The 26,389-nt window shown below is 40.0% G+C and overlaps 1 protein-coding gene across 1 annotated transcript; it reads right to left on the bottom strand.

The window, feature by feature from the left end:
- Positions 1 to 538: 538 nt before the first annotated feature.
- Positions 539 to 25,966, bottom strand: LOC136702016 (disks large-associated protein 2). The gene is made up of 8 exons (XM_066676827.1): positions 25,945 to 25,966; positions 23,001 to 23,060; positions 15,887 to 16,236; positions 10,167 to 10,252; positions 9,141 to 9,544; positions 6,981 to 7,072; positions 4,145 to 4,297; positions 539 to 2,542 (listed from the first exon to the last, which is right to left on the bottom strand). The coding sequence occupies exons 1-8, from the start codon at positions 25,964 to 25,966 to the stop codon at positions 2,327 to 2,329; spliced, it is 1,383 nt and encodes a 460-aa protein (XP_066532924.1). The 3' UTR covers positions 539 to 2,326.
- Between the last annotated feature and the right edge of the window lie 423 nt (positions 25,967 to 26,389).

The raw sequence follows: 26,389 nt of genomic DNA, 5'->3' as shown, positions 1-26,389 counted from the left end.
TCTGTGAAGGATCATTAAATATCTTCATAAATGTGTTGCAAATAATAAATAGACCTGGTGAACTAATGTTACACTGAGTGTGTTAACATGCACACAAGTAATATATCATCATTTTCCATGTCTAACCCTACACAGATTTCTTTTGCTTATCTACATCTGCACATGCAGAGTTTTCAAGGAATCAGTAAACACTAAACATTTATGTTAACGATATAACCATGAAATGATAGATATTGTGCAACTTGGAGTCATATAAGCTCCACTTGTGAGCATGTAAACACACTCAGTGATATTAGAGGAGCTGACTAAGCCAATGTCTTAATCTCCTCCACTGACGCGATGAGATTAAATAATAATTAAATAAAACCCTGATGAATATTTATTCTAGCAAGGATTCTACCCTGTTTTTTTTTTTTTTGTATGCACACATATGAATCTCTGAAAAAATATCATATTTATTTTATTTTGAGGAACATTAGGCCCAAATCAAAAAAAGAAAATAATCAAAGCATGAGAGCAGATTAATAAATTGTAAAACAAATAGTAAAAATAATAAACGGTGGCTGTTAAAAAGCCACAACAAATGCGCCACAAAGCTGTAATTTGCTCTATATGGTATGATTTTTAAGATGCTATTATTATTATTATTGTTGTTTTATTGTACCTAAATCCTGAAAATGCGTTTTCTCTCATCAGTGTCATGCTGTCTTTTATCAGATACACGAGTATTGGTCATAGGAGGAGTGAACATGGAAAATAACACTGGAAATCGTTCTATAAGCAGTTGGTTCACAACCTTAAGACATTTCTTTAAATCAGGAGCTCAGCACTTTCAAAGTGGATTAATCATCCGTCTTTTTAAAAACACTATTGCCGAAAGAAGATCCTCAAAACAGGCAATGATCCAAACAAGTGCCTGATGAACGACAGCTTCCAACAGAGACGTAGTGAAAAAAATAAATAGATTAAAAAAAGGAAATAAACAAGCAAACAACAGAACAACTCTTCTGCCTTGTGTGCATGTGAACTGATCAATACCATTCGAGAATACCTTGGTACACTGGAACTGTGTTCAGATACAGACAGATTATTATCGTTACATCATTTTCATCTAGTCATTTATGCACTTCTTTTTCCTGTGATCTTTTTCTTAAAGGCGACAGGGGGTTTGGCACATATTTTCATGTGGTTGAACACACTTTGCACCAGAAAAAATGTGATATACAAAAACTCCTTTTCCCGTTTTAAACAAAGACCTCTCCTTCCTACAAAGCAATGCTTGTAATTAGAGATGCAGCATCTCTATTAAAACCCCATAGATGGATTATGGTGTTGTGCACATAAGGGCTAGGTGAGGGACTTTATTTAAGAGTATAAAGCAGCACCATATACAGTAGTTGAATACTATTAAAGTGTCTTTTGCACCTGCATGTCCCAGACTACATTAGAAGTGGTAAGACCTTGAGGAAGATTGGTGTGCCAAACGCTGATTAGCATTGTATTTGATGTTTAAGGTAAACCGAAATGTAACAAAACATTGTTTTGGCGGAGTATGAGCTGTGAGAGTGAAGCTGTATAGAAAGGATCCTTGTCGAAATGAGAGGGGTAAACCAGTGTGGCCTTTAGAAGCAATCTCGATAGCACTCTTTGCAATTCAACTGCAACATTATTGTGTGTGTGTCAACATCAACATTTCCCTTGGAAATACAAACAGGAATCATTTGAGGTGCAAAAATGCATTGTATAATATAATAATATAAAATAATATATCAATATATTTTTTCTTTTTTTCTATCTAGCGTGTAGAGTCTATTGTTTGTAAAAGGATAAATAGCATATAATTTCAGACTGAGATAATTTATGTAAAAGTTTACCTCACTAAATTTGACTGTCCATATTCATTTCCATTTTTTTTAAGCTTTACATCAGCACAAGTAACATTCTGTATGACCTCCATAACCTCAAAGGTTACCTTCCAAAAGAAGCCAACTTGTGGCCACATTCTTCAGATGAGCTAAGAATAACTTGCTCTTTGTCACTCACCCTGAATGTTTTCTAGTCACATCATGCACTATACGCCACGGCCTGCTTCCATCTGTCTTGTCTGTGGTTTTTTTTTTTCCATAAAGGGCAACAAAATCTTGGCTGGATGAAGGAGGGGCTGCGGTTGAGAGCGCTGTGGGAGCTGTGGTGATGGGCTGCTGTTGGTATGTGCACTAAGAGAGCAGAAGAAAGCATTTAAATGTGAGTAGGCTGTGGGGCAAGACTGTGTGAGTGGTCAGTGGATTAGCAGCACACACAGGTTGAAGAGAGGTGAGTGGGGGTCTCAGAGTCGTGTCTGGGCTTCTGGGATGTAGATCTCTATACTGTCGGCTCGTTCCGTGGCCGAGTTCTGGCGGAAGGAGGCAGCTCGCTTGGCTGCCATCAGTCGACGGCGAGCCTCCTGTCTCTGACGATCCTGAAGATCCAGAGAACGCTCTCGCATCATACCCCCTCGACCCTTAGGAGCTCTCTTTGGCATCGGAGGAGGCCACTTCCTCTCCTGGAGCAAAGAGAGAGAGAGTAAGGTTAGCTAGATTGTACACTGTTAAAAAAAATAAATAACACATTCTAGATCTAAATGAATGAAATATTCCAGTTGAAAGTCTTTATTCATTATGTAGTGGAATGCGTTGAATACAGAATAACACACACTTGTCACCTTTAATAAAGATCATTTAGTGAATGTCTACAGAGCACTCTTCAGATTTTCATAATGCTAACTGCTAAAGCAGGGCTACACGGTGATGCAGCAGGTAGTGTCGCAGTCACACAGCTCCAGGGACCTGGAGGTTGTGGGTTTGAGCCCTGCTCCGAGGGACTGTTTGTGTTCTCCCTGTGTCCGCGTGGGTTTCCTCCAGGTGCTCCGGTTTCCTCCCATGGTTCAAAAACACTCATTGGTAGGTGCAATGGCAACTCAAAAGTCTCCATAGGTGTGTGTGTGTGGGTGTGGACCCTGTATTGGATAAGTGGTTTCCGACAATGAATAATTCTGCTTTAGGCCTGTTAATAAATTTAAGAGATCACAGCATGCTGCTAGCTGCTCTTGTTTTCTTGAACGTGTTTATTCCCTGTCTTGTTTTGTACTGCCAGAAATGCTGTGTTTTCAATTTGTTTCCTGGGGTTTTGGTGTTCTGACTGGAAACATGTAATGCAGATTGTAAATGGGTACTACTGATGGTAAGGGTCTTGAAAAACGCTCTTTAAATATATGGATTATTATTATTATTATTATTATTATAATCACTGATATCACAGCTCCAGGGATCTGGATGTTGTGAATTTGATTCCCGCTCCGGGTGACTGTCTGTGAGGAGTGTGGTGTGTTCTCCCTGTGTCTGCGTGGGTTTCCTCCGGGTGACTGTCTGTGAGGAGTGTGGTGTGTTCTCCCTGTGTCTGCGTGGGTTTCCTCCGGGTGACTGTCTGTGAGGAGTGTGATGTGTTCTCTCTGTGTCTGCATGGGTTTCCTCCGGGTGACTGTCTGTGAGGAGTGTGGTGTGTTCTCCCTGTGTCTGTGTGGGTTTCCTCCGGGTGACTGTCTGTGAGGAGTGCGGTGTGTTCTCCCTGTGTCTGCGTGGGTTTCCTCCGGGTGACTGTCTGTGAGGAGTGTGGTGTGTTCTCCCTGTGTCTGTGTGGGTTTCCTCCGGGTGACTGTCTGTGAGGAGTGTGGTGTGTTCTCCCTGTGTCTGCGTGGGTTTCCTCTGGGTGACTGTCTGTGAGGAGTGTGGTGTGTTCTCCCTGTGTCTGCGTGGGTTTCCTCCGGGTGCTCCGGTTTCCTCCCACAGTCCAAAAAACACACGTTGGTAGGTGGATTGGCGACTCAAAAGTATCCATAGGTGTGAGTGTGTGAGTGAATGTGTGTGTGTGTGTGTGTGTGTGTGTTGCTTTGTGAAGGACTGGCGCCCCCTCCAGGGTGTATTCCTGCCTTGCGCCCAATGATTCCAGGTAGGCTCTGGACCCACCGTGACCCTGAACTGGATAAGGGTTACAGATAATGAATGAATGAATGAATAATATCACTGATTGATAAGTGGCAGTGCTAGGATGTGAAACAGTTGTGGAAATGGAGTGGTAGAAGTCAGTGGCCTGAATCTTAGAGACTTACCTTTTCCTCGGGACGCTCCACAAGCCTCCAGTCATTGCTCTTAATCTGCTGCAGCTCATCAAACTTGGCAGTGACGTCATCAACGGAGAGCTGCAGAAGATCCCAGAACCCAGCCAGATCCTGAGAAGTGGGCCTGGGCATGGCACTCGGGTCCTGGAGAGGAAGGAAATATATAAATTTATCATATTACATCACATATCAGATGTTAAAATGTAACTACAATCAATCAATCAATCAATATATAAATAAATGGCTGGTCAATTTTACATTAATTGCAAAAGAATTCTGGATGTGTGGATTTACAAAAGAATCTCAGACTGCAAGAATGACCAAGCCACCACTAGAGGTCACTACCTGATTTCATTTTGGGAGTTCCTGATAGAGAAACTACACTTTAATAATATTTATTAAAACTGGAATTACACTATTGTACAGTAGTATTGTTACATTTCTTGTTGTTGTTACAAATACTATTATTACGTGTTACTTTTATCTGTACACATCCATTAGCACATTTTACAACTACACTTAAGTTACAAGTATTACATGTGTAACTATTAATGGTGTTACACCAGTCTATATAGAACTACTATGATGTTACAATTGTCCTATATTACAATTATTATTTTACAATTACATTTATACAACCCCAATTCCAATGAAGATGGGACATCCCAAATTCCAACACATTCCAAAAGAGTTGGGAAATGGGCAACAAAACACTGGGAAAGACTGGGAAGGAATTTAAAAAAAAACACCAGCTTGGAACATTCCACAGGTGATTTGGAAACAGGTGAGTGTTATGATTGGGTATAAAGGGAGAATCCCTGAAGGGCTCAGTCTTTCACAATCAAGGATGGACTTTGTGAACAACTGTGTGAGCAAATCGTCCAACAGTTTAAGAAAGAATTCATTCATTCATTCATTATCTGAAACTGCTTATATCAGGGTCGCGGTGGGTCCAGAGCCTACCTGGAATCATTGGGCGCACAAGGCGGGAACACACCCTGGAGGTGACGCCAGTCCTTTACAGGGCAACACAGACACACACACAGTCACTCACACACTCACACCTACTGACACTTTTGAGTCACCAATCCACCTACCAACGTGTGTTTTTGGACTGTGGGAGGAAACCGGAGCACCCGAAGGAAACCCACACAGACACAGGGAGAACACACCAACTCCTCACAGACAGTCACCCGGAGGAAACCCACGTAGACACAGGGAGAACACACCACACTCCTCACAGACAGTCACCCGGAGGAAACCCACGCAGACACCGGGAGAACACACCACACTCTTCACAGACAGTCACCCGGAGGAAACCCACACAGACACAGGGAGAACACACCACACTTCTCACAGACAGTCACCCGGAGGAAACCCACACAGACACAGAGAGAACACACCACACTTCTCACAGACAGTCATCCGGCGCTGGAATCGAACCCACAACCTCCAGGGCCCTGGAGCTGTGTGACTGCAACACTACCTGCTGCACCACCGTGCCGCACCCAGTTTAAGAACAACTTTTCTCAATGTACAATTTAGGGATTTCATCATCTACAGTCCATAATATCATCAAAAGATTCAGAGAATCTGGAGAATTCTGTGCAAGTAAGAGGCAAGACAGAAAACCAACTTTGAATGACCCTCGACCCCCTCAGGCGGCACTGAATTAAAAACCGCAGGAACACTTCAGAAAACCACTGTCAGTGAATCATAGTTTATCGCTCCATCTACAAAGTTAAAACTCTTCCATGCAAAGCGAAAATCATATATCAAGAACACGCAGAAACCGGCTTCTCTGGGCCTGAGCTCATCTGAGACGGACTGACACAAAGTGGAAAAGTGTCCTGTGGTTTGACGAGTCCACATTTCAAATTGTTTTCTGAAATCATTAACGTCATATCCTCCGGGCCAAAGAGGAAAGTACTGTCCGGATTGTTATCAGGGGTGTGTTAGTGCCCAGGTCATGGGTAACTTGCACATCAGTGAAGGCACCATTAATGAAAGGTTCATACAGGTTTTGGAGCAACATATGCTGCCATCTGAACAACGTCTTTTTCAGGGACATCCCTGCTTATTTCAGCAAGACAATGCCAAGCCACATTCTACACATGTCACAACAGCGTGGCTTCGTAGTAAAAGAGTGCGGGTACTAGACCGGCCTGCCTGCAGTCCAGACCTGTCTCCCACTGAAAATGTGTGGTGCATTATGAAGCACAAAATACGACAATGGAGACCCCGGACTGTTGAGCAACTGAAGTCGTACATCAAGTAAGAATGAGAAAGAATTCCACCTACAAATTTTCAATATAAAGTGTTCTCAGTTCCCAAACACTTATTGAGTGTTGTTAACAGGAAAGGTGATGTAACACAGTGGTAAACGTGCCACTGCCCCAACTCTTTTGGAACGTGTTGCAGGCCCCAAATTCAAAATGCAATTGCAAAAAAAACAAAAAAACAACCAATATCTTGTCTTTGTATTGTATTCTATTGAATATAGGTTGAAAAGGATTTGCAAATCATCGTATTCTGTTTTTATTTATGTTTTATACAATGTCCCAACTTCATTGGAATTGGGGTTGTATTATAAATGTATATTATCTTCATTTATTTTGACTCAATTACATTTACAATAAAAGTATTTCATTTGTTGCTACTGGCTTTATTTTACCAATATTACATGTTAGAATTAAATTTATATTATTATTGTTACTTTATGAGTAAAATAAACAATATTGCACAGAATCTTAGCATTTTGATATTCATTTATAAAAGAATGTATTAAATACTGAGCTGTTTACGGCACTATTAAATAAAAACTTACCAGATTTTGCTGACACAGCCAATAAAACTGCTGGAATTTCTGGGACATAAGAAGTTGTGCACTGCCCACAGCACTCCGGATCTTTCCTAAAACTGGGAATTTAATGAAAAATGACTGTTAACTGTCTTTTTTTTCTTGTTTCCTAATATTCATTCAGATCTTTCTTTTTGTTTAGATCTTCTCTTGTTAAAAGCACCACTGGACACATATGGCAAGATATAGTATGTGAATACAGAAATGCTTATTAATACATGGTATTTTTTGTACTTTTGCTCCAAGATCAAACCAGCCCTAAAGAGAAGAGAGGAGTGTTCAGTATAGGAAGATGTGTTCAGAGATGGCCTAAAATAGAAAAAAACTTTCATAATTACGATAAACTAACAAAAATCTTGATTAAATGTACCCGAGAACATTCTTCTGTCTTCAGTCTACATGTTATCAATACCTCATTTTATATTCCTAGGTTTATTTGCTAGGAAAATACATCATAAGAATTGTAAATGTCTGTGCACTGTGGCTAATAATAAGGTTGGAGAACATAAGGAGCTAATTTACTGCACATCTATTAATACTTAAAGATTAAACATACCACTTTAATTCTCTGCGTATGGTTTACATACATTAAACAATGCTTTTAATAATTTAGAAATATTTTAAAATAGATCCATATGCGCCCATTTTTACACACTTAGATCCAGCCAGAATCATGGCCAAAACAAGTTCTCACCAAAACTGAAATCCCAAACAAACAAAATGAGCTTGAAAATGTTTTCAAATAAATTTTTAAGCATAGTTTATATAATGTACAATTGTCATTATATTCAACAAAAATATCACCTATAAATAAAGTCAATTGAAAATTGCAAACGAAAACGAGAGGGTTAATTTGTCACTTGTGTTGTCACGATACCAAAATCATGACTTTCGATGCGATACCTGTGTAAATATCTTGATACCGATACTGAAACGATACCATCGCAAAAACCTAAAACATTAGGAAAAGTAATGTACTTTCTCTACAAGCTGAGGGCGGTGGGTAGAATCGCTGGTATCTTTTAAGTGTGACGCCATTTCTGGGTCCAATCGCACCTTCGCCCCGTGTCATGCATCAATAAGACCTGTTTACTGTTTGAATAAAGCTGAATGCCTCAATCAATTACGTGATCTCAGTTCAGAAAAAGGAATAAACTCAACATAAAAGGAAGCAAACGTGTCTCTGGTAGCACTTTTTTGCACATTTTGCGGCGAGAGCTGTCTCTCCCGCTCACGGTCACTCCCGGTGTTCTAACGAGTTGTACTACGGTCTGTACAGCTAAGGTTTGTACAGAAAGTCACTGGTGGTAGTCGGGTGTTTTTTTTGTTTTTTGTTTTTTTTTTAATAATAACTCGCTAGAAGTTCTGAAAAGTTGCTAAAACTAGCGACAAAATCCTTAAGGGCGGTAGAGTAGGCAACGTGCTGCAGGCGCATACTGCCCCCCTGTGGCACTCGTTGGAAATACCACTCTTATTTTTAAAACACTCCTTTTTAAAGTGTCGGTACTCATTATAGTTATATTGCGTATTTTACTGTTTTTAATGACAAAGTAGTGAAAAACCTTTCTAGTACCGGTATACCATGCAACACGATTCGTCACTGCATTTGTTATGAGTTCCATCAAGGATTGCATTGGTTTGTTCTTTTCTTGGGGATAATTTTGTATCCAAAAGTATGTGTGAGTTTTGTTTTAGACAATTTAATGATTTCAATTCTAATGATTATGAACCTATATTATTAATACTTTTTTTTCTCCACATAAAATGATTGTTCTTTTTAATACAACAAAAAAATTTGCTTTATTTACAAAAGAGCAGCAGGATGTTTGAATTTTAAACCTGTATGTTGTAAATAATAATAATAATAATAATAATAATAAAATTTTACATATAGTATTACATTCAGTAAACAGCAGCTTGTTCCATTCAGAGTATGTACCAAGTTTCATTCCTTTTCAGAAAATAAACCAAATATTTTGTTATGTGGTACTTCAGAGACCCTAAATGGAAAGTGCTGAATATTGTTAAATGTGAACATGAACATAGCTCTGGCTTCTGTGTTTGAGTGTGTTTGTCTTTGTTGATGTTTATTGTGTGTTGATTTTACTGACTCTTCTGGACACTCACTTTCCTCTGATAGATCGTGCTCTTCAGCCTCTCTCTCCATCTCTTTGCACCAGTTCTCCATGAGCTTGGTCTGGTTGTGAAGGAGCTGCATGTACCAGCTGCCATCACGGCGCAGGGGCGAGAGGCGTCCGGCCTCAGGCTCGTGTGGTGGGGCCTCAGGGAGCCAGGACTCTGGAGGGGGGCTGGGGGGGCCTGTGGAGGGCCGATAGTCCTCGCGATAGCTGAACAGGCCTTGTGTGCGGACGGTGCGGACGGCCCCGTATTGCGTGGGTGTGCTGGGCTCAGAGTGACGCTGGAAACCCCCAAACTGCAGACTTTTATCTTCCATAGAGGGAAAGCCTTCCAGCTCCATGTCCGCCTGCACAGCTGTTGTCACACTGTTTGAGCGCTTGAAGCGGCCATGTCTGAGAAAAAAAAAACTGGTTTACAGATACACATCATAAAGCGTGTCACAGTATACAAAGATTCAATTTACAATATTCAAAAGTTCATTATGATACAGCAGTATCAGCAAATACTGGGTTTTTGGTACTTATACGATATTCCCATAAATGAATCACAAGTTCCAAATATCCCACAACAACGTCAGACATACACCCATCAGGAATTATTATGGCCTCTTTCGAGGACTCATATATAATTTAGATTTTTATTGAGGTAATAATTCTGTAGTGAAAAATGTGCAGACACAGTGTATGTTTATATTTGGGTATCCACACCAGTACTGCAAATGTTTGAAAGTACCACTGACGTGTAGTGGTTAACTGGGATTTTGGAGAGACATCTGCTACCATCAATGTGATGGATTTTCCTGTGAAACCCATAGTTATTTCAGGAAGACTGTGCCAGGCCTGGTTCTGTACATGGCACAACAGTGTAGTAGCATTCATTCTGTAGTGAAAAATGTGCTTAATGATGTTAATAACACATTTTATTGTTTTATCAACAAACAGGCCTTTCAGTGTGTTCACATATTTAAATATACTATACAAGCTCTTTTAACAGAACACAAAATGTGGTGTTCACCGTTTCTCGTCCTCCACCTGGATTCCCACTGACTGATACTGAGGCAGACCTTTACTCTCTGGCTCAGAGTCTGTAGCTGCTTCCACCTGTAAATATATATAAAAATAAATTTAATAAAAGCCATTCAAATGGCTCCAGCTCTCGGCATAGGACAGCTCCACACCAGCAGGGGAGCTGTGAGGGAAGGGAGCATATATCTGTTGCTCTGCATACCTTATTTGCCCCCTTTCACCCTGTTTTTCAGTGCTGAGGAACCACACAAGATCACTGCAGAGCAGGTATGATTTGGCTCATGGGTCATTCTCAGTGCTGCAGTGACACTGACGTGGTGCTCTGTTAGCGTGTGTTGTGCTGGTACAAGATCACAATGGAATCTAATTGCAGTCACCTGCGCTGGATCTGTGTAAAAAGGCATGTGACTTGATCATGCTAGTTGCATCTAATGTTAAGCAATTAATATGCACACAGTGCAAAAGAGGAGATAGGATCAGGGGTTAAGATAATAAAGCTACACATAGCTAATCTGTTTCAAATCTTTACTGAGAGTGGCCCCTAAGATAGCACTGCGTACTAATGACTGTTAGTCATTCTGATAAATGGGAGCTATGTTGGTGTAGTGGGCAGCAGAACAGCTGGAGTGGCCTTGGCAAGAGCAAACGTCTGTTAGGCCTGAAAGATGAATTGTTTTTATATTGACATCACACACTGAAAGACACACTGAGGCTGTGATCTAATATCTCGAGTTTTTCATTTTAAACACAAGCTTATCTCAAATACTTATCTTTGAAGCAGAGATCATTCAACCTAATAATACAGAGTTTGTGAAATGACAGTATATGAGTTAGACCAATCAGAGGCCACTAAACACTGTGGTATTATCACAAACACAACAATTTTGTGCAACGCTTTAATTATATAACATTCATAACATATCATACACTTGTAAAACAACACCCTAGGGTTAAAACTAGAGAGAATCACAAAGTCAAAGTGGTTTAAGATCTGCATGTGCTTGCTACTAAACAATAATTGTATTAATTGTATGTATAAAACAGAAATGGGAAGACAGTTCACGAGCAACACATTTTATCTAGAATAACCCCAAAACCTGTACACACTCACCACTGATCAAAAACCATACTGTACTCTTGGTTGGTATGGTATCTAGAGACCATAGGAAAATTAATTAAATCAGTCCCAGCAGTAAATCTAAAATCTACATTTGGAAGCAGCAAGTAAATGCTCAACAGACATCTTCTTAGCAGATGTCGGTTGGTAGTGTTTTTTGTGTTCCTGTATAGGTCCTTATCCCCCAGTCCCAAACCAGTCACCTCAGTTAATAGCAATAAACATGTCCTTCTGTATACATAACAAGCCAACCTTATGGAAAGATCTTAGTGGATCCCATTAGCATCTTGTTAAAACTCAAATCATAAGCGTGTTAGCATAGCACACTTGGCAAGTAGGTATTTGCATGTTGGCATAGCATATTAGCATTAGAACGTTTGCATAGCACATTTTCATGCTATGCTAGCAGCTGCTAAGACCCTCAAAACACATTTCTAAGTGAAACTGTAAGGGTATTTTTGAGTGTAACTAATGAAAATACACAGACAAACAACCTCCAGATTTTATAACAGCAATAATACCGACAGGAGGCATAAAACCACCCCACTTGGGAGAAAACCCAAGTTTTCTCCCACTGAGATACAGGACAATAATTTGTTCTTGAGACACCTCTATCTTACCCTTAAGCAAACTCTCTGAATATATAGATAAGCACTAGCAAAGGTAATTGAGCCCCCCTCCTATATTTCAGGGGTAAAATTTATTGTAAAATTTTTTGTACCACACTATGGTACACACACTCATGAAACATTTCTTAAATACGCTGAAGTATTGCAATGACTGCACCAGCAGTGATTCTTCCTTGCATTTCAAACCCTGATGTTTATCAGTACTTTGTGAAGTCTCTGTAGTTAAAAATGTTTGTTACATGTTCTAAGTGCTGTACTCCTGTCTAGGGTGGGCCATTTATATGGATACACCTTAATAAAATAGGTTGGTGATATTAACTTCCTGTTTGTGGCACATTAGTATATGGGAGTGGGGAAACTTTTCAAGATGGGTGGTGACCATATTGGCAATTTTGAAGTCGGCCATTTTGGATCCAACTTAAGTTTTTTCAATGGGAAGAGGGTCATGTGACACATCAAACTTATTGGGAATTTCACAAGAAAAACAATGGTTTGCTTGGATTTATAATGTAACTTTATTCTTTCATGAGTTGTTTATAAGTTTCTCTTTGTTTACAGCCATTGACATGTCGCAGAGGTTAACACGTGAGGAGCGAATAGAAATTGTGTTGATGTCTGGTGAACGCAGTAACCGGGGCATTGCAGCAAATTTCAATGCAAGACACCCTAATAGACCACCCATCTCCCATGCTACAGTTAGCAAACTGCTTGCCAAGTTTCGTGAAACTGGTTCAGTGTTGGATTTGCCAAAATGTGGACGCATGAAAACTGTCACTAATGAAGAAACATCAGTGGCTGTCCTAGCTTCATTTAGCATTAGCCCACAGCATAGCTATCGCTGCATGTCACTGGAGAGTGGCATCAGTCGAACATCCCTTCGGCAGATATTAGCTACTCACAAATGGCACCCTTACAAACTCCAGCTGCTGCAGCATCTCAACGAGGATGACCCAGATCAGCACACTGAATTTGCAGAATGGGCAAAACAAAAATTGGAACAGGACCCTCAGTTTACACAGAAGATTTTGTTCAGTGATCAGGCAAACTTTTATGTGAATGGTGAAGTTAACAAACAAAACCACCACTATTCTTCGGACACTAACTCACACTGGTTAGATCCAGTGGCGGATGCTGGTCTTTCAAGGAGGGGAAGCTCAATTTTGGCCTACATCATAAAATGTGTCGGTTTATTTATACGTAAATTCTACCCTCAGTTCTATTTCAAGAAAATGATCTGTGACCCTGTCGTACCAACAAGGCGTCTTTTCCAGGGACTTGACTAGTGTCCTCTCAATGGCCAGCAGAGATAGGCTGCTTAAACAGCTTTGGCCTATGTGAAGTGTGTCCGCCTGTGCTCCCACGGATCTTCACACCAAAGGATCGCTGATTCGCTCATTTCGCTGTCAATCAAAAAGGGATTCAGCCTCAGACAGATCATCCAATCATCATGCAGAAGCTGAGCGTCCGGGCCAGCCGAGGCCAGCCCACTGCCCCATAGACTCCCAGAGACACTGAGCGTCTGATGGGCGGGACAAAGCCCAGCATTTATCCAATGACTCGTCTCGTTTCGCTGCACTTCGCTGCTTCGCTATTGAACTCTGTGGACGCTCAGCGTCCTCAATGTTTAAAGCACTGTGAAGCAGCAGGAATGATTGAGAGGAAAGCCACATCTTTACCAGTGATAAGAAACTGATTCTAAACAAAAGTTGAGCGCGTTGTAGTGCATATTTATTCAATGACATGTACACACAACAGTATATATTTGATGACTTATTTTTTTACATTTTAGGGTAAGCTGAGCTTCCCTTGCAGTCTTAGAGCAATCGCCACTGGATAGATCCCTCCAAGACTGTTGGAACAAAAAAATCATGGTATGGTGTGGTATATGGGGTACAAAGCTAGTGGGGCCATTCTTCATCAATGGAAACCTCAAGGCCACTGGATATGCGAAATTGCTGCATGATGATGTGTTTTCCTCTTTATGCACTGAAGCTGGCACGTTCCCTGAGTTTTCTTGAGTCCAGCAAGATGGTGCACCACCACATTATGGGTGTGAGGTCCGAGCATTCCTAGATGAACAGTTTCCTGGAATGTGGATTGGTCGTCGTGGGCCAGTTGAATGGCCCCCAAGGTCTCCCGATCTGACCCCCTTAGACTTTTATCTTTGGGGTAATCTGAAGGCAACTGTCTATGCTGTGAAGATATGAGATGTGCAGCACCTGTAACTACTGATACTGGAAGCCTGTGCTAGCATTTCTCTTGCGGTGTTGCTATCAGTGTGTGAGAAGAGGGTTGCATTGACAATCAAGACAATGGGCAGCACTTTGAACACATTTTATAAGAGGTCAGAAACTTGTAAATATCTCATGAACGAATAAAGTTACGTTAAAACCAAGCACAACATTGTTTTTCTTGTGAAATTCCAAATACGTTTGATGTGTCACATGACCCACTTCCCATTGAAAAAACAAAAGTTGGATCCAAAATGGCCGACTTCAAAATGGCCACCATGGTCACCACCCATCTTGAAAATTTTTCCCCCCTCCCATATACTAATGTACCACAAACAGGAAGTTAATATCACCAACCATTCCAATTTTACTAAGGTGTATCCATATAAATGGCTCACCCTTAGATTTTCTGTTACCATTTCTTTGTTAAGTTTCTTTCATTTGTGATTATGGATTTCCTGCTCTATGTTTGCCTGCATTTGGATCCCTCTGTCCTGATTACCATTGCAAGGTTAACCCTAATAAACTACTCTGCAAATGAATTCTACATACATCCCTCAACTTTCACAGTATATTTCATGATATTATGTATATTAATGCAGGGGATCGCAACCATTTCCACCTCTTGGAACTAGAAAGCATAACGGCTCAATATTTTATGTAAAATGTAACTTTGGTTTTTAATTTCTCAAGTTCTGACTCTGAAAACTTGAGAATTAGGGAATAATTGCTTAAAATGTATATTTTCCTGTTCAGTTCAATCACAGAAACTAAAACGTGTAAAGATGTTAAACAAATAAAAAGATGAGAAAAAACTGATGTTTAACCCTATAAGTGCTGAGTGCAAGTCATTCAATCACTGTGATGTCCTCTTTCTACCCTGCTTCTACCCATAAGTGCCAAGCTCTTGCCATTTAGGACTATGATTCTCTTTTCTGCCAGTAGGTGTCGCAAAGAATTTTAGAAGTCACGAAGAAAGCCGCCTGGACCACAGACTAGAGTATACTTCACAGCCTACTGATGGTTCACATTCCCACTGGTTCAGAAACCCTGATTAATACATTAAAATCTTCTGGGAGAAGACATAGAGTAAGAGTAAACATGAAATATCAGTTGTGAATCTCACGCACAGGTCCATGTACGTGAAGGTGTAATGTCATTATTTTGTGCCATATTTGTGTCAGTCATTAGGTTTGTTTAGCATTGTACAGAAGGATATTGTATGTGAGTATGCACCTGTATCATGAAGTATAGACATAATATTCTTCACTTCTTCCATTACATTATTCACTCACATATTAACAAATGTATTTTATGAATGCTTTACAATGATTATTTGATTCTAAAGTACTGTTTATGAATGCAGAGAATTCATTTAATGCTTTGAAATCTTTAGTTCATGTATATGTTTATGTCTTGCTACTGTACCATTCCAATTTCCTTTTGGATTAATAAAGTGTTACCTATCTGTTTATATGTGTATTTGCCCATCATTAATCTGAAAAATTAGAATGAGATTTTTTCCTAAATTTATTCTGTAGGTGAAGATGTGATTGGGCCATTCCAGCTTCTCCTCTGCCTCAAGACGGATCCCAATTTCTCACTCCCACGAAGCTCCGGCTTGGTGGTGACTCACTCTCTATTTGTATTCTTGTGGCTGCTTGGGGCTCTTGTGGGAGAGTGGGTGAGTGAGCAGCTGGGCTATAAATAAATGGAGGTGAAATGAGGTTACCTGGATTCCAATAGAGGAGCGCGGGGTCTTGAGGTATTCCTCGGCTTTGGACACCAGGATGGCCTTGTCACAGGTCTGTACTGATGTGTGGCTGCCTGTAAGCCGCTTGGTCTCCATGGCCAGTGTCACGGCCTTGGCACTGTCCAGGCTGTCAGTGGATGTATAGATGGCACGTCCCAGGCTGTCAGTGGTCCACAAGCCTCCTCTGGGCAATCGCCCCTCATGGTAGGCATCTTGCATTGACTCTGTGCTGCTCTGAGCCGTGACTGAGATGATGGGCTTGGTGGTGCTGCGGGGTGGCACAGGAGGAGGAGTCTTCTTATAGCCAGGGGTGTAGGTCACTGCCGCTTCTGGATATGAACAACAGGCACAAGACAAAAATAATTTAGGGTTATGACATAGTAAGAGGAGTTTACATTTTGTGATCTGGTTTTGATTTTGTCTTATATATCCTCACATCCCAAGTTTTAAAAAAAGAACAAAACAATCAATAGCCCACATCACAAGTATTGTTTCTGTGCTGACCACTCAGATCAAAAGAAAGGCGAGTCTCTGGTGATAGTCACTGATACCAAAAACATGTATGATTGTCCAAATCAAAGGTAGCTGTATTTAGTGTAGCTTGTTTATGCTACATCTACATTTCTGCCATTTACATTTGCTCTTATTCAAGGCAACTTAAGTCTTCTTATGTTACAGATGTATTTAATGTAGTTTTGCTTGTAGTTAGGCTTGCTCTGAACCCTAGTCTGCTGTATGGAAGTCTGTATACTCCATACTGTGCTATACCAAGCATACAACCAGTGCAAGTTTAGTAGTAGATTAGTGACATGGTGAGTTTTTTGCCTATAAATATTAAAACACAAAGCTAGCCAGTATAGTGGATTGATAGTTACAATGCCACAATCACTTAGCAACATGTATACAGGGTGGGCCATTTATATGAATACACCTTAATAAGATGGGAATTGTTGGTGATATTAACTTCCTGTTTGTGGCACATTAGTATATTGGGGTGGGGGGGGGGGTGACTTTTCAAGATGGTTGGTGACCATGGTGGCCATTTTGGATCCAACTTTTGTTTTTTCAATGGGAAGAGGGTCATGTGACACATTAAATTTATTGGGAATTTCACAAGGTTTTGACATAACTTTATCCTTTCATGGGTTATTTACAAGTTTGAATGGCCCCCAAGGTCTCCCGATCTGACCCCCTTAGACTTTTATCTTTGGGGTTATCTGAAAGCAATTGTCTATGCTGTGAAGATACGAGATGTGCAGCACCTGAAACTACGGATACTGGAAGCCTGTGCTAGCATTTCAACTCCTGCGGTGTTGCTATCAGTGTGTGAAGAGTGGGAGAAGAGGGTTGCATTGAACACAGTTTATAAGTGGTCAGAAACTTGTAAATAACTCATGAAAGAATAAAGTTACATTAAAACTTACGTTGACCCTCTTCCCATTGAAAAAACAAAAGTTGAATCCAAAATGGCCGCCATGGTCACCACCCATCTTGAAAAGTTTCCCCCCTCTCATATACTAATGTGCCTCAAACAGGATGTTAATATCACCAACCATTCCCATTTTATTAAGGTGTATCCATATAAATGGCCCACCCTGTATATATATATATATATATATATATATATATATATATATATATATATATATATAACAATTTATTCTAGAAGGAGCTATGAAAAATAAATCTAACTAAAAGTAATGTTCAGTCAGCTGATGCAGTAGAATAAACCGGGTGCTTAGGAAATGTGGACGATTATTACTCATGTAGAGCCCAGGTCTATCAATAAACCCCAAATGTTAATGTCAACACTATTAGAACTACAACCAGCATGTTCAAAACACATCCAGACTAAAATACTGGCTAACACCGATACTGTTTACCAATGCTCTTTAGCAGTAACACGTAATTACAGTATGTGACTTAGCAAGGAAGAAGAAAACAAAATGTTATTATTATTATAATTTTTTTAATGTACTTTACAATAATGAGACTGTTTTGGGCCATTTCTATTGGTCATGAAATGTTGACACACTGCAAAGGGCAGCTGCTGTGATCAAATGACATAGAAATAAGAAATTGAAAAGCAATGACATGAACAGGTTAATAAGAGAGCTGTAGTAAATGGGATGGATGTGTAGTGAGGGATTATGTAAAATGCAGCATACATGTTGTGAACAGTGTGTTCTTCACAGCCACAGCTTCAGGCCATGTCCTACAACACTCCAGTATTTCAACAGCTTGTTTTCCAGGGAGTTTGGGGAGTTTGAGGTAAGTATAGTGCCTTTCAAGTGTAAATGAGAATATGATGGTAATCTTCCCATTAAAATAACTTTAATGAGAGACACATGCTTCACAGCACGTCTTCATAGAATTTACATTGAAAATAGCTGTAAATAAAGACACATGATCTATGTTTCTATGACACATCATCTATGTGATTTTATTGTGGTGTAATTACTGATAAAAACGTTGCCCATTAAAGTCTCGAAAATAGATATTAGTGCAATTTTAAACCATATCTAACAGAAAGGCCCAGTTTGAGTGGGGTTTATGATCCAGAACTAATCATCCAAAATCACTACTTACACATAAAAAGCTGTTAAGCTTTGAAGAGGAAAAATACATAATTGGATAAGCAGGTTTACACAAACGTTTGGACACAGAGATAGTTCTGTCTATGTATGTCATCTGAGTCATAACGCAGCTCATCATTCATAACCATTTTCAAACAGATACTTCACAGACTGCAGCATTATACATTAATCACCTAACTCTTAACTATGAAATTAAACAGACTGATGTGATTGCATTGAAGACACGTTTTTTTGCTCCTTTTTTAATAAACAACAAAATATTGTCATATTGCCACCTATTGTCATATTTTCGCACATTCTTCCTGAGACATGTGAAGCTCCACCACATCGTACTGCACTGCCACTAACACAATGTCATTGGAGATCCACATGCTTGGAGTAAGGAGTTCAGTTATAATATCTAACACTTTGCTAGTTTGCAAGGTATATATAGGGCTGAAAGGAGGAATTCGGATGTGGTTTTACAAACATTCATTCATTCATTATCTGTAACCGCTTATCCAAGTCACGGTCGCGGTGGGTCCAGAGCCTACCTGGAATCATTGGGCGCAAGGCGGGAACACACCCTGGAGGGGGCGCCAGTCCTTCACAGGGCAACACACACAAACACACATTCACTCACACACTCACACTTACGGACACCTTGGAGTCGCCAATCCACCTACCAACGTGTTTTTTTTTGGACTGTGGGAGGAAACCGGAGCACCCGGAGGAAACCCACGCGGACACTGGGAGAACACACCAACTCCTCACAGGCAGTCACCCAGAGAGGGAATCGAACCCACAACCTCTAGGTCCCTGGAGCTGTGTGACTGCAACACTACCTGCTGCGCCAGTTTTACAAACATAATGATGTTATTACATAACTTCACATGCCCATATTAACTAGAATTTTGCTTAAAAGTTAGGAACAAAGACTATTTTAGACACTACAATTCCAGTGTAATGTATTTACCTTTCTTCCAAGCAGAATTATATTACAAAATACTATGATAATATGAATTAAATTCAGAATTTGGAGATCTTCAGATAATTCAGATAATTAAGAGAGCAATGCTCTTTTGTAGGTTTTTGCTTTGATTATTGTTCATTCATGAGAATTACTGCAAGGTAATAAAATGCTAAGAAGCATACAATCTTAAAGCTTATTGTTTATCGCTATCACACTCAGCAATGAATACATCATCCTCAGGAAAGTACTTCATCTTAACTGTGACAAATCTACATTTTGTAAAAAAGCAGTGAAGCACAGCAGTGTTAATAACCTGCGCTCAAAACACGATCATTCTTAGTCCTGCTCAAATGTGCACAATGGCACTTTCTTAGTGATCAATATGTGTACCACTGCACTGAAATAGAAACGTCACCATCAGAAACCTGGGGGATGAGTCACAAAATGAAGAGGCGAGGGAAAGAAAGGAGGAGAGATAGACAGGGGGAGAGAGAGAGAGAGAGAGACAGAGACAGAGAGGAGGGCGCAATGTGAATCACTGCACAGATTAAAATAGGATCAAAAATGAAAAGACACTTGTATAACAGTGTGAGACTGCTTCCCATTCATTACTGGATCCAGCTCACTCTCAGTTATCGCTTGTGCTACAGATATTCACTTATGTATGTGAAACACATTTTCATATTCATAAAATTTCTGGTTGGTTTCAAGCTCTGCTCCGGGTGACTGTATGTGAGGAGTGGTGTGTTCTTCCGTTGTCTACCAGGGTTTATTCCAGGTGCTCTGGTTTCCTCCCACAGTCCAAAAACACACGCTGGTAGGTGGACTGGCGACTCAAAAGTGTCTGTAGGTGTGAATGTGTGAGTGTGTGAGGGAATGTGTGAATGGGTGAGTGTGAGTTGACCTGTGAAGTACTGGTGCCACCGGGTAGGCTCCGGACCCACCGCGCCCCTGGATTTGATAAGTGGTTACAGAAAATACATTTATGAAATTAATTTATTTTATTTTGAAGGTTTCCTTTATTGGTGTTATTTGTCTACTGTTTGTGTTATGGTTCAGGTCCTCAGTCTAACGCTTGGGTGCAGTAACAGGCGCAAAGTGGAGTTTAATAGTATACACAAAGACTAAACTAAACTAAACTGACACTAAACCTGAAACAGATACCAACTTGCTAAGACCAGACACAGAAAGGGGTACAGAAACTAAAGCTGAGACTAAAGCGAAGGAGACCAAGAAACTAACTAGGAAATAAAAGAGAATAGACAATGATCAAGACTAAAGCAGAAAAGACAAAGATAAACATAAGCACATAAAATGACCAACAAGACAAAGACAAAGGAACAGAGCTTATATAAATGCAGGGAAAAAAAAGACATGTGGACAAATTGTCACATGGCACAGAAGGGGGTGTGGTAAGAGATCTCATAAAGAGTCACAAGCATATGGTTAGATGAACAAACAGCACATGGTGGGAAAAGGACAGCAAGACACTAAGCGTTACCATCAGGTTCATGTGCTTAATGCTTGTGTTTTGTCATAGATTTTTATTAAATGTACTTTTCCGTATGTGAATTGACTTGCCTAACATTATAAAACAATGTGTATATTAATGAAAATGCCCTTTAAAGGCAGCAAAACGGGCCTGGCCTGCTAACAGCAGGTTGTAGCTTAAGGGTGTTTTCACACTTGTCCCGAATACTTGAGTCTGCACGCAGGACTGATTCTGGGCTCGTTTGCGGGAGGGGCTTGTTATCTCTGGTTTTCTTCCACACAAGGACTTCATCTGAACCATGGCTCAATTGCGCAATTCCACGTGTCAATATTCTCTGTGTATGCTCTCAAAATGGTTCATCTGTTTGCTGCTTTTCATGATTTTCTGTGAACACACACACACTCAAGCGGTGAGGAACAGTGATTTTTGGATGCAGGGCATTTCACTGTGCAGGAGCCCCCAGCAGTTCTTATGTTTTTTTCCCATGCTCTCAGTACACATACTCAATCCACAGAGTAACTTACTCCACTCCTATTAAAGTGTGATTTTATTAAGCATGGAAAAGGGAAGCAACTTAATGAGCTGAAGCAGTCATGCTATCAAATGAACCAATCACACAGCTCCATATGAGGTACCACAGCAGACTGCGTCCACACCTGCAGCAAACCACCGCAGTTTCCACTAGAAGCAAACCCCAAATCCCGGATTTCAAAAGGACCAGAGACCGGTGCTCGGGACCACTCCCGGGTTCAACAAAAGTTTTCACACTTGACCAAAGGTACTAAACCCGCAGAGCAAGTGAACCCAGGTCTGGAAAAAAGCTCTAGTGTGACGTACCCTAAGCAGAACTACACATCATTTGAATGGAGGAACATATACAAACAATTAAAAAAACCCATTAATTTCTTCAGCTATGTGATGTGGAATGGTGAAACATACCAGCGATCCAGTCTGAGAGTAAGAGCACTGTCCTTACAGTGAGGAAACCACCCCAGGTCACTGGGCTGAGGGCATTAAGTCAACAGAAAAAATAGCAAGAGAAAATATGGAAGAACATTTTGGAGCTAATCAATAGGAAAGCTACATTTCGAGTTCATTACAAAGAGCGCCGGTGAACACTGATTGAGCTGTTTTAATTTACTCAATTTTATTGTGATTTACACTGCAATTAAATAGAAATGAGTTCAGCATGAACAAGGTCTTGACTGGAGATCTTAAAAAAATTTACCTAGCAATTTATCTGCACAAGATCATTTTTAATAACAAGGAAATTACCCACACAAACCCAGTACCATGCTCCGGAAATGACCTGCATGAGACTCAGTACAATAGTTGGAAAAACAGTACAATATGCAGAATATTACAAGCACAAGTCCCTGTACAGTGCCCAGGAAATTACCCACACGAGTCCATGTTCCTTAATCCGGAAATTACCCACAAAAAATCCAGTACACTGCGCATGTCATTACCCACAAGACATCCAGTTACAACAGCCTGGAAATGATCTCAAATGTCTAGTACAGTACTTGAGAAATGACCTACCAGAGATCCAGTACAATATCTAGGGAATTATGTCCATAACACCCAGCACATTACCTGGGAGATAACCAGAACAAGACCCCGTACAAATCTGAGGAGATTACCCACACAAGATCTGGTAACAGCTTCCCACAGTATGATACTTGTGTTCCTCAAATCTGATGAAAGTTAGGATTCCATTGTCCACAAGATTCTCTGTAAACCTTGGAATCACATGATGGGAATGTTCTGGTTCCTGCATATTTTAATACTGATGTAAGACATTTAATATTGGCTACTATTTATGTGGGCTACACATTTTTCAAGTCACTTTTAGACTTGAGCATATTCTGTCAGCAGACTGTTCCACAGCTGGCACGCCGTACAGCTGACAAAATATCAAGAGCGGAAACTGTCTAAAAACAATACATTGCAAGGCTGTGACTTCTCATACTCTGAAGCCAAAGACAATGCCTACACTTTACTCACACAATAAACAGAGCATATTTATCAGATTTGATGACAGAGGATTACCTGGGGTTGGTTCCTGTGTTCGTTCAACACTACATGCTGTAGGAACACGAAACTGGATCCCTGTAAGGAATAGTTGAGAACAGTTAGAGGAACTCGTGTCTGTAATACACACGGATAAGATTGATCATCTCCCAACATTTCCTACATGAACTTTATACGGGCATTTTCATTCGGAACTGAGTGACAGTTTCAGTGACAATCTGACACCAGATAAAAATAGATCAAATTTCGAACACTGTGACTTGGCAGTTTTAAAAAGTATAACGTCATTACCCGAGACAGGAATCCCTGATGTCAGATTGCTTGTATATGCAGCTCATGAACAGACACATTCAGTTTTTACATACATTTGTAATACAAAATAGGCCAGATCTTATTATATGCAGAAAATATATTCAGTGGAAAATGAAGTTTAAATCAATGAAAAAAAGCGTTTGTAGTAAAGTAAAGTGGTGCTAAAATAATGGCAAACCCAAAAAAAGTGTAAATGGGAAATTTCACACAGTTCATCATTTTAATGTCTAGCAAAGATGAGGAGGCCCTAGATGGATCTCTCAATTCTGGACCTAATTCCTGTAGGAATTCATATGTTTACTGTCACAGTAAAAGGTCTGAAACTGAAGTCTATCTACCACCTATAAGAACACTAAACTGCAATATGCAAAACTTTAATATCATTCATTCATTCATTATCTGTAACCCTTATCCAGTTCAGGGTCGCGGTGGGTCCAGAGCCTACCTGGAATCATTGAGCGCAAGGCGGGAATACACCCTGGAGGGGGCACCAGTCCTTCACCGGGCAACACAGACACACATTCACACACACCTACGGACACTTTTGAGTCGCCAATCCACCTACCAACGGGTGTTTTTTTTGGACTGTGGGAGGAAACCCACGCGGACACAGGGAGAACACACCAACTCCTCACAGACAGTCACCCGGAGCGGGAATTGAACCCACAACCTCCAGGTCCCTGGAGCTGTGTGACTGCAACACTACCTGCTGTGCCACCGTGCCACCCAAAACGTTAATATAATACTCATAATGTGAAGATGACACTTGTTTACTATAGAATTAGATCTATACGTAGCTTTGATTTATTGCAGTGAATCAATGTGATCTTAAACATTCTTGGTCATGCAGCGTTATTTAGGAATAACTAAACTTAATGCTCAGTAATTGACGGTGCTGCTGATTCACCTACACATACTTATGTAAATGAATACACAAAGGTTTACTGCTATGGACACCTACAAGACTTTCTATTCTATCTTCTGCCGTAAGTGTAGAATTATCATCTCATAATTATAATCAAAACAGCCTCACAGATGAAGTGGCTGATCTTTATGGAATATATCTACTGTGAAACTAGTAAAATGTACAGGTGAAATTTCTCTTTACCTACATATATGAAGTAATAAATATAGTGAATAACTGTACAAATAAGAGCATGCTGGGCTGCAGAATGAACAAATGAATGAGTTCACAGTAAACCAGCAAGGCACGGATACGCAGTCCACAGATTAATGCAGAGGTGCCCTCTATAATAACAAAAGGAAGACGAAAGTAATAATGGAAGTCAACAAAATTGATCTCTAAGTGACCATTCTGAGTTAAATATGGAAGTTGAGTTTCTATGAAAAGGATCACTTAAAGTCAAAGTTGTCTTTGCAGTAAATGTGTCAAAAACTAATCAGATTAATAGATAATAAAAAAGAAAAGAAAATATATGAATTCAATAAAGGTTTTCAAGGAGTACTGAATCAACATAAAATGCAGGAACAGTCAATAAACTTAAATGTTTGCTAGATTAAACAGGAAATTGTTCAGAAAATAGAAATGGCAAGTAAAAACCTGAGAGAGGGAATGATAGAGAGACAGAGAAAGTAAGACAGAGGGAGAGAATAGGTTTCAGTATTGAGTGTACTGCATGCTTTCATTGACAGTAGTGGCATAGGCTCCAGAATAACAGCCCAGGACCATGATATTTGGGTTGATCTTTCTTGGTACAGCAGTGTGTGTGTGTGTGTGTGTGTGTGTGTGTGTGGTTATGAGACTCATCTGACTAGAAACAGCTTAGTAGAGAATTCCATACGTTGGCCAAATTTCTGCATGAATTAAGGATTAGAAATCACTTGTGTTTTGGAGTTAAAGCTGGAGTAGGTGATATTTCTTTAAATACTCTTTACATTCCAGTAGCAAGGAATAAAATAAAAGTTCTATACATAGGCCAGAGGACTGTAAAAACCCTGTCCAATCATTTCATTCGTGTGAAATGAATGGATGTGTTAACTGTCTTTCTCCTAAATCACATGGACCTCAGTGGACACTCGCTGCGTGCACGTGTGGAAACTACACATATTCTGCTGAAGCTGGAGGACTGACAGAGAGGATGGAGGCACTGCTAAACAAAGAAAATAATGAGGGGGTAGAGTCGGTCTGACCACACAATTCAATATTTGAGTGCAAAAAGAAAAAAAAAAACACTGGTTTGGGCGTGTGGTTTTAGAACAGGGTGAAAGGGAATTCTGATTTTTTTTTCAAACCCTCCTGATCACCTACTCCAGCATTAAATCATTGGCTGTGCAGAAACGTACTATATGTATCCAGACATCAATGTCCTCAACACAAATATAGCATTTTATATGTTTTTTTTAATAACATTAATGATGGTAATATAGGGCTAAATATGAAAAGATAAATTACCCACAATGTGCTATTTTGCCTTATAACACTTCTTTATCATTGATATATTTTACAACATTAAAAAAGTCTCAGGAATCTGTAACTTTCTAAACTGGTTCCTATCACCACCACTGTGAACAATTCTGACTTTTTATGTTTCTTCAATTATTTTTATTTGTTTTTTTAAGCTTAGAATTATGTAGTGAACTGCACTGTATATTTTAAATCATATTACTGTTTCTGCACAGTGTTTCTGACCATAACCGATGATACTATCCATTACCTCTAGGAGGCACATAGGGCTGTGTGTCCTATGTAATTCAGTTTTAATGGCAGAGTCTTGTAATATCTTGCAGTGAATGTCTTGAGCCAATAGGGGGCCTCACAACCAGCTGGTTGTAATGTAACATGCAGTACACAGAATACTGTTAGTGCAGCTGGAAATGTAGGGTTTGACAAGCTCTCCTGTTCCATTTGACAGTAACTCTGCTTCGGCTAAATCTAAAACCCTAAAACTAATCATTTTTCACATAATGGGAACTTAACAGATTTTAAAAAATCTACTTATTCTGAGTGGTTTGATGAGAAACTGTGGGGGACAGTGGTGTCAATAGGAACTAAGGGTTATACACACACATCATGGCACGGCATACACTGCATGTCAAGAGAATGTGTAATACTTTTCACATCATACCACTCTGAA

The sequence above is a fragment of the Hoplias malabaricus genome, chromosome 7 (assembly GCF_029633855.1).
Source record: "Hoplias malabaricus isolate fHopMal1 chromosome 7, fHopMal1.hap1, whole genome shotgun sequence".
Classification (NCBI taxonomy): Eukaryota; Metazoa; Chordata; class Actinopteri; order Characiformes; family Erythrinidae; genus Hoplias; species Hoplias malabaricus.
The sequence above is the reverse complement of the archived record's forward strand: the minus strand, read 5'-3'. Positions and strand labels throughout refer to the sequence as shown.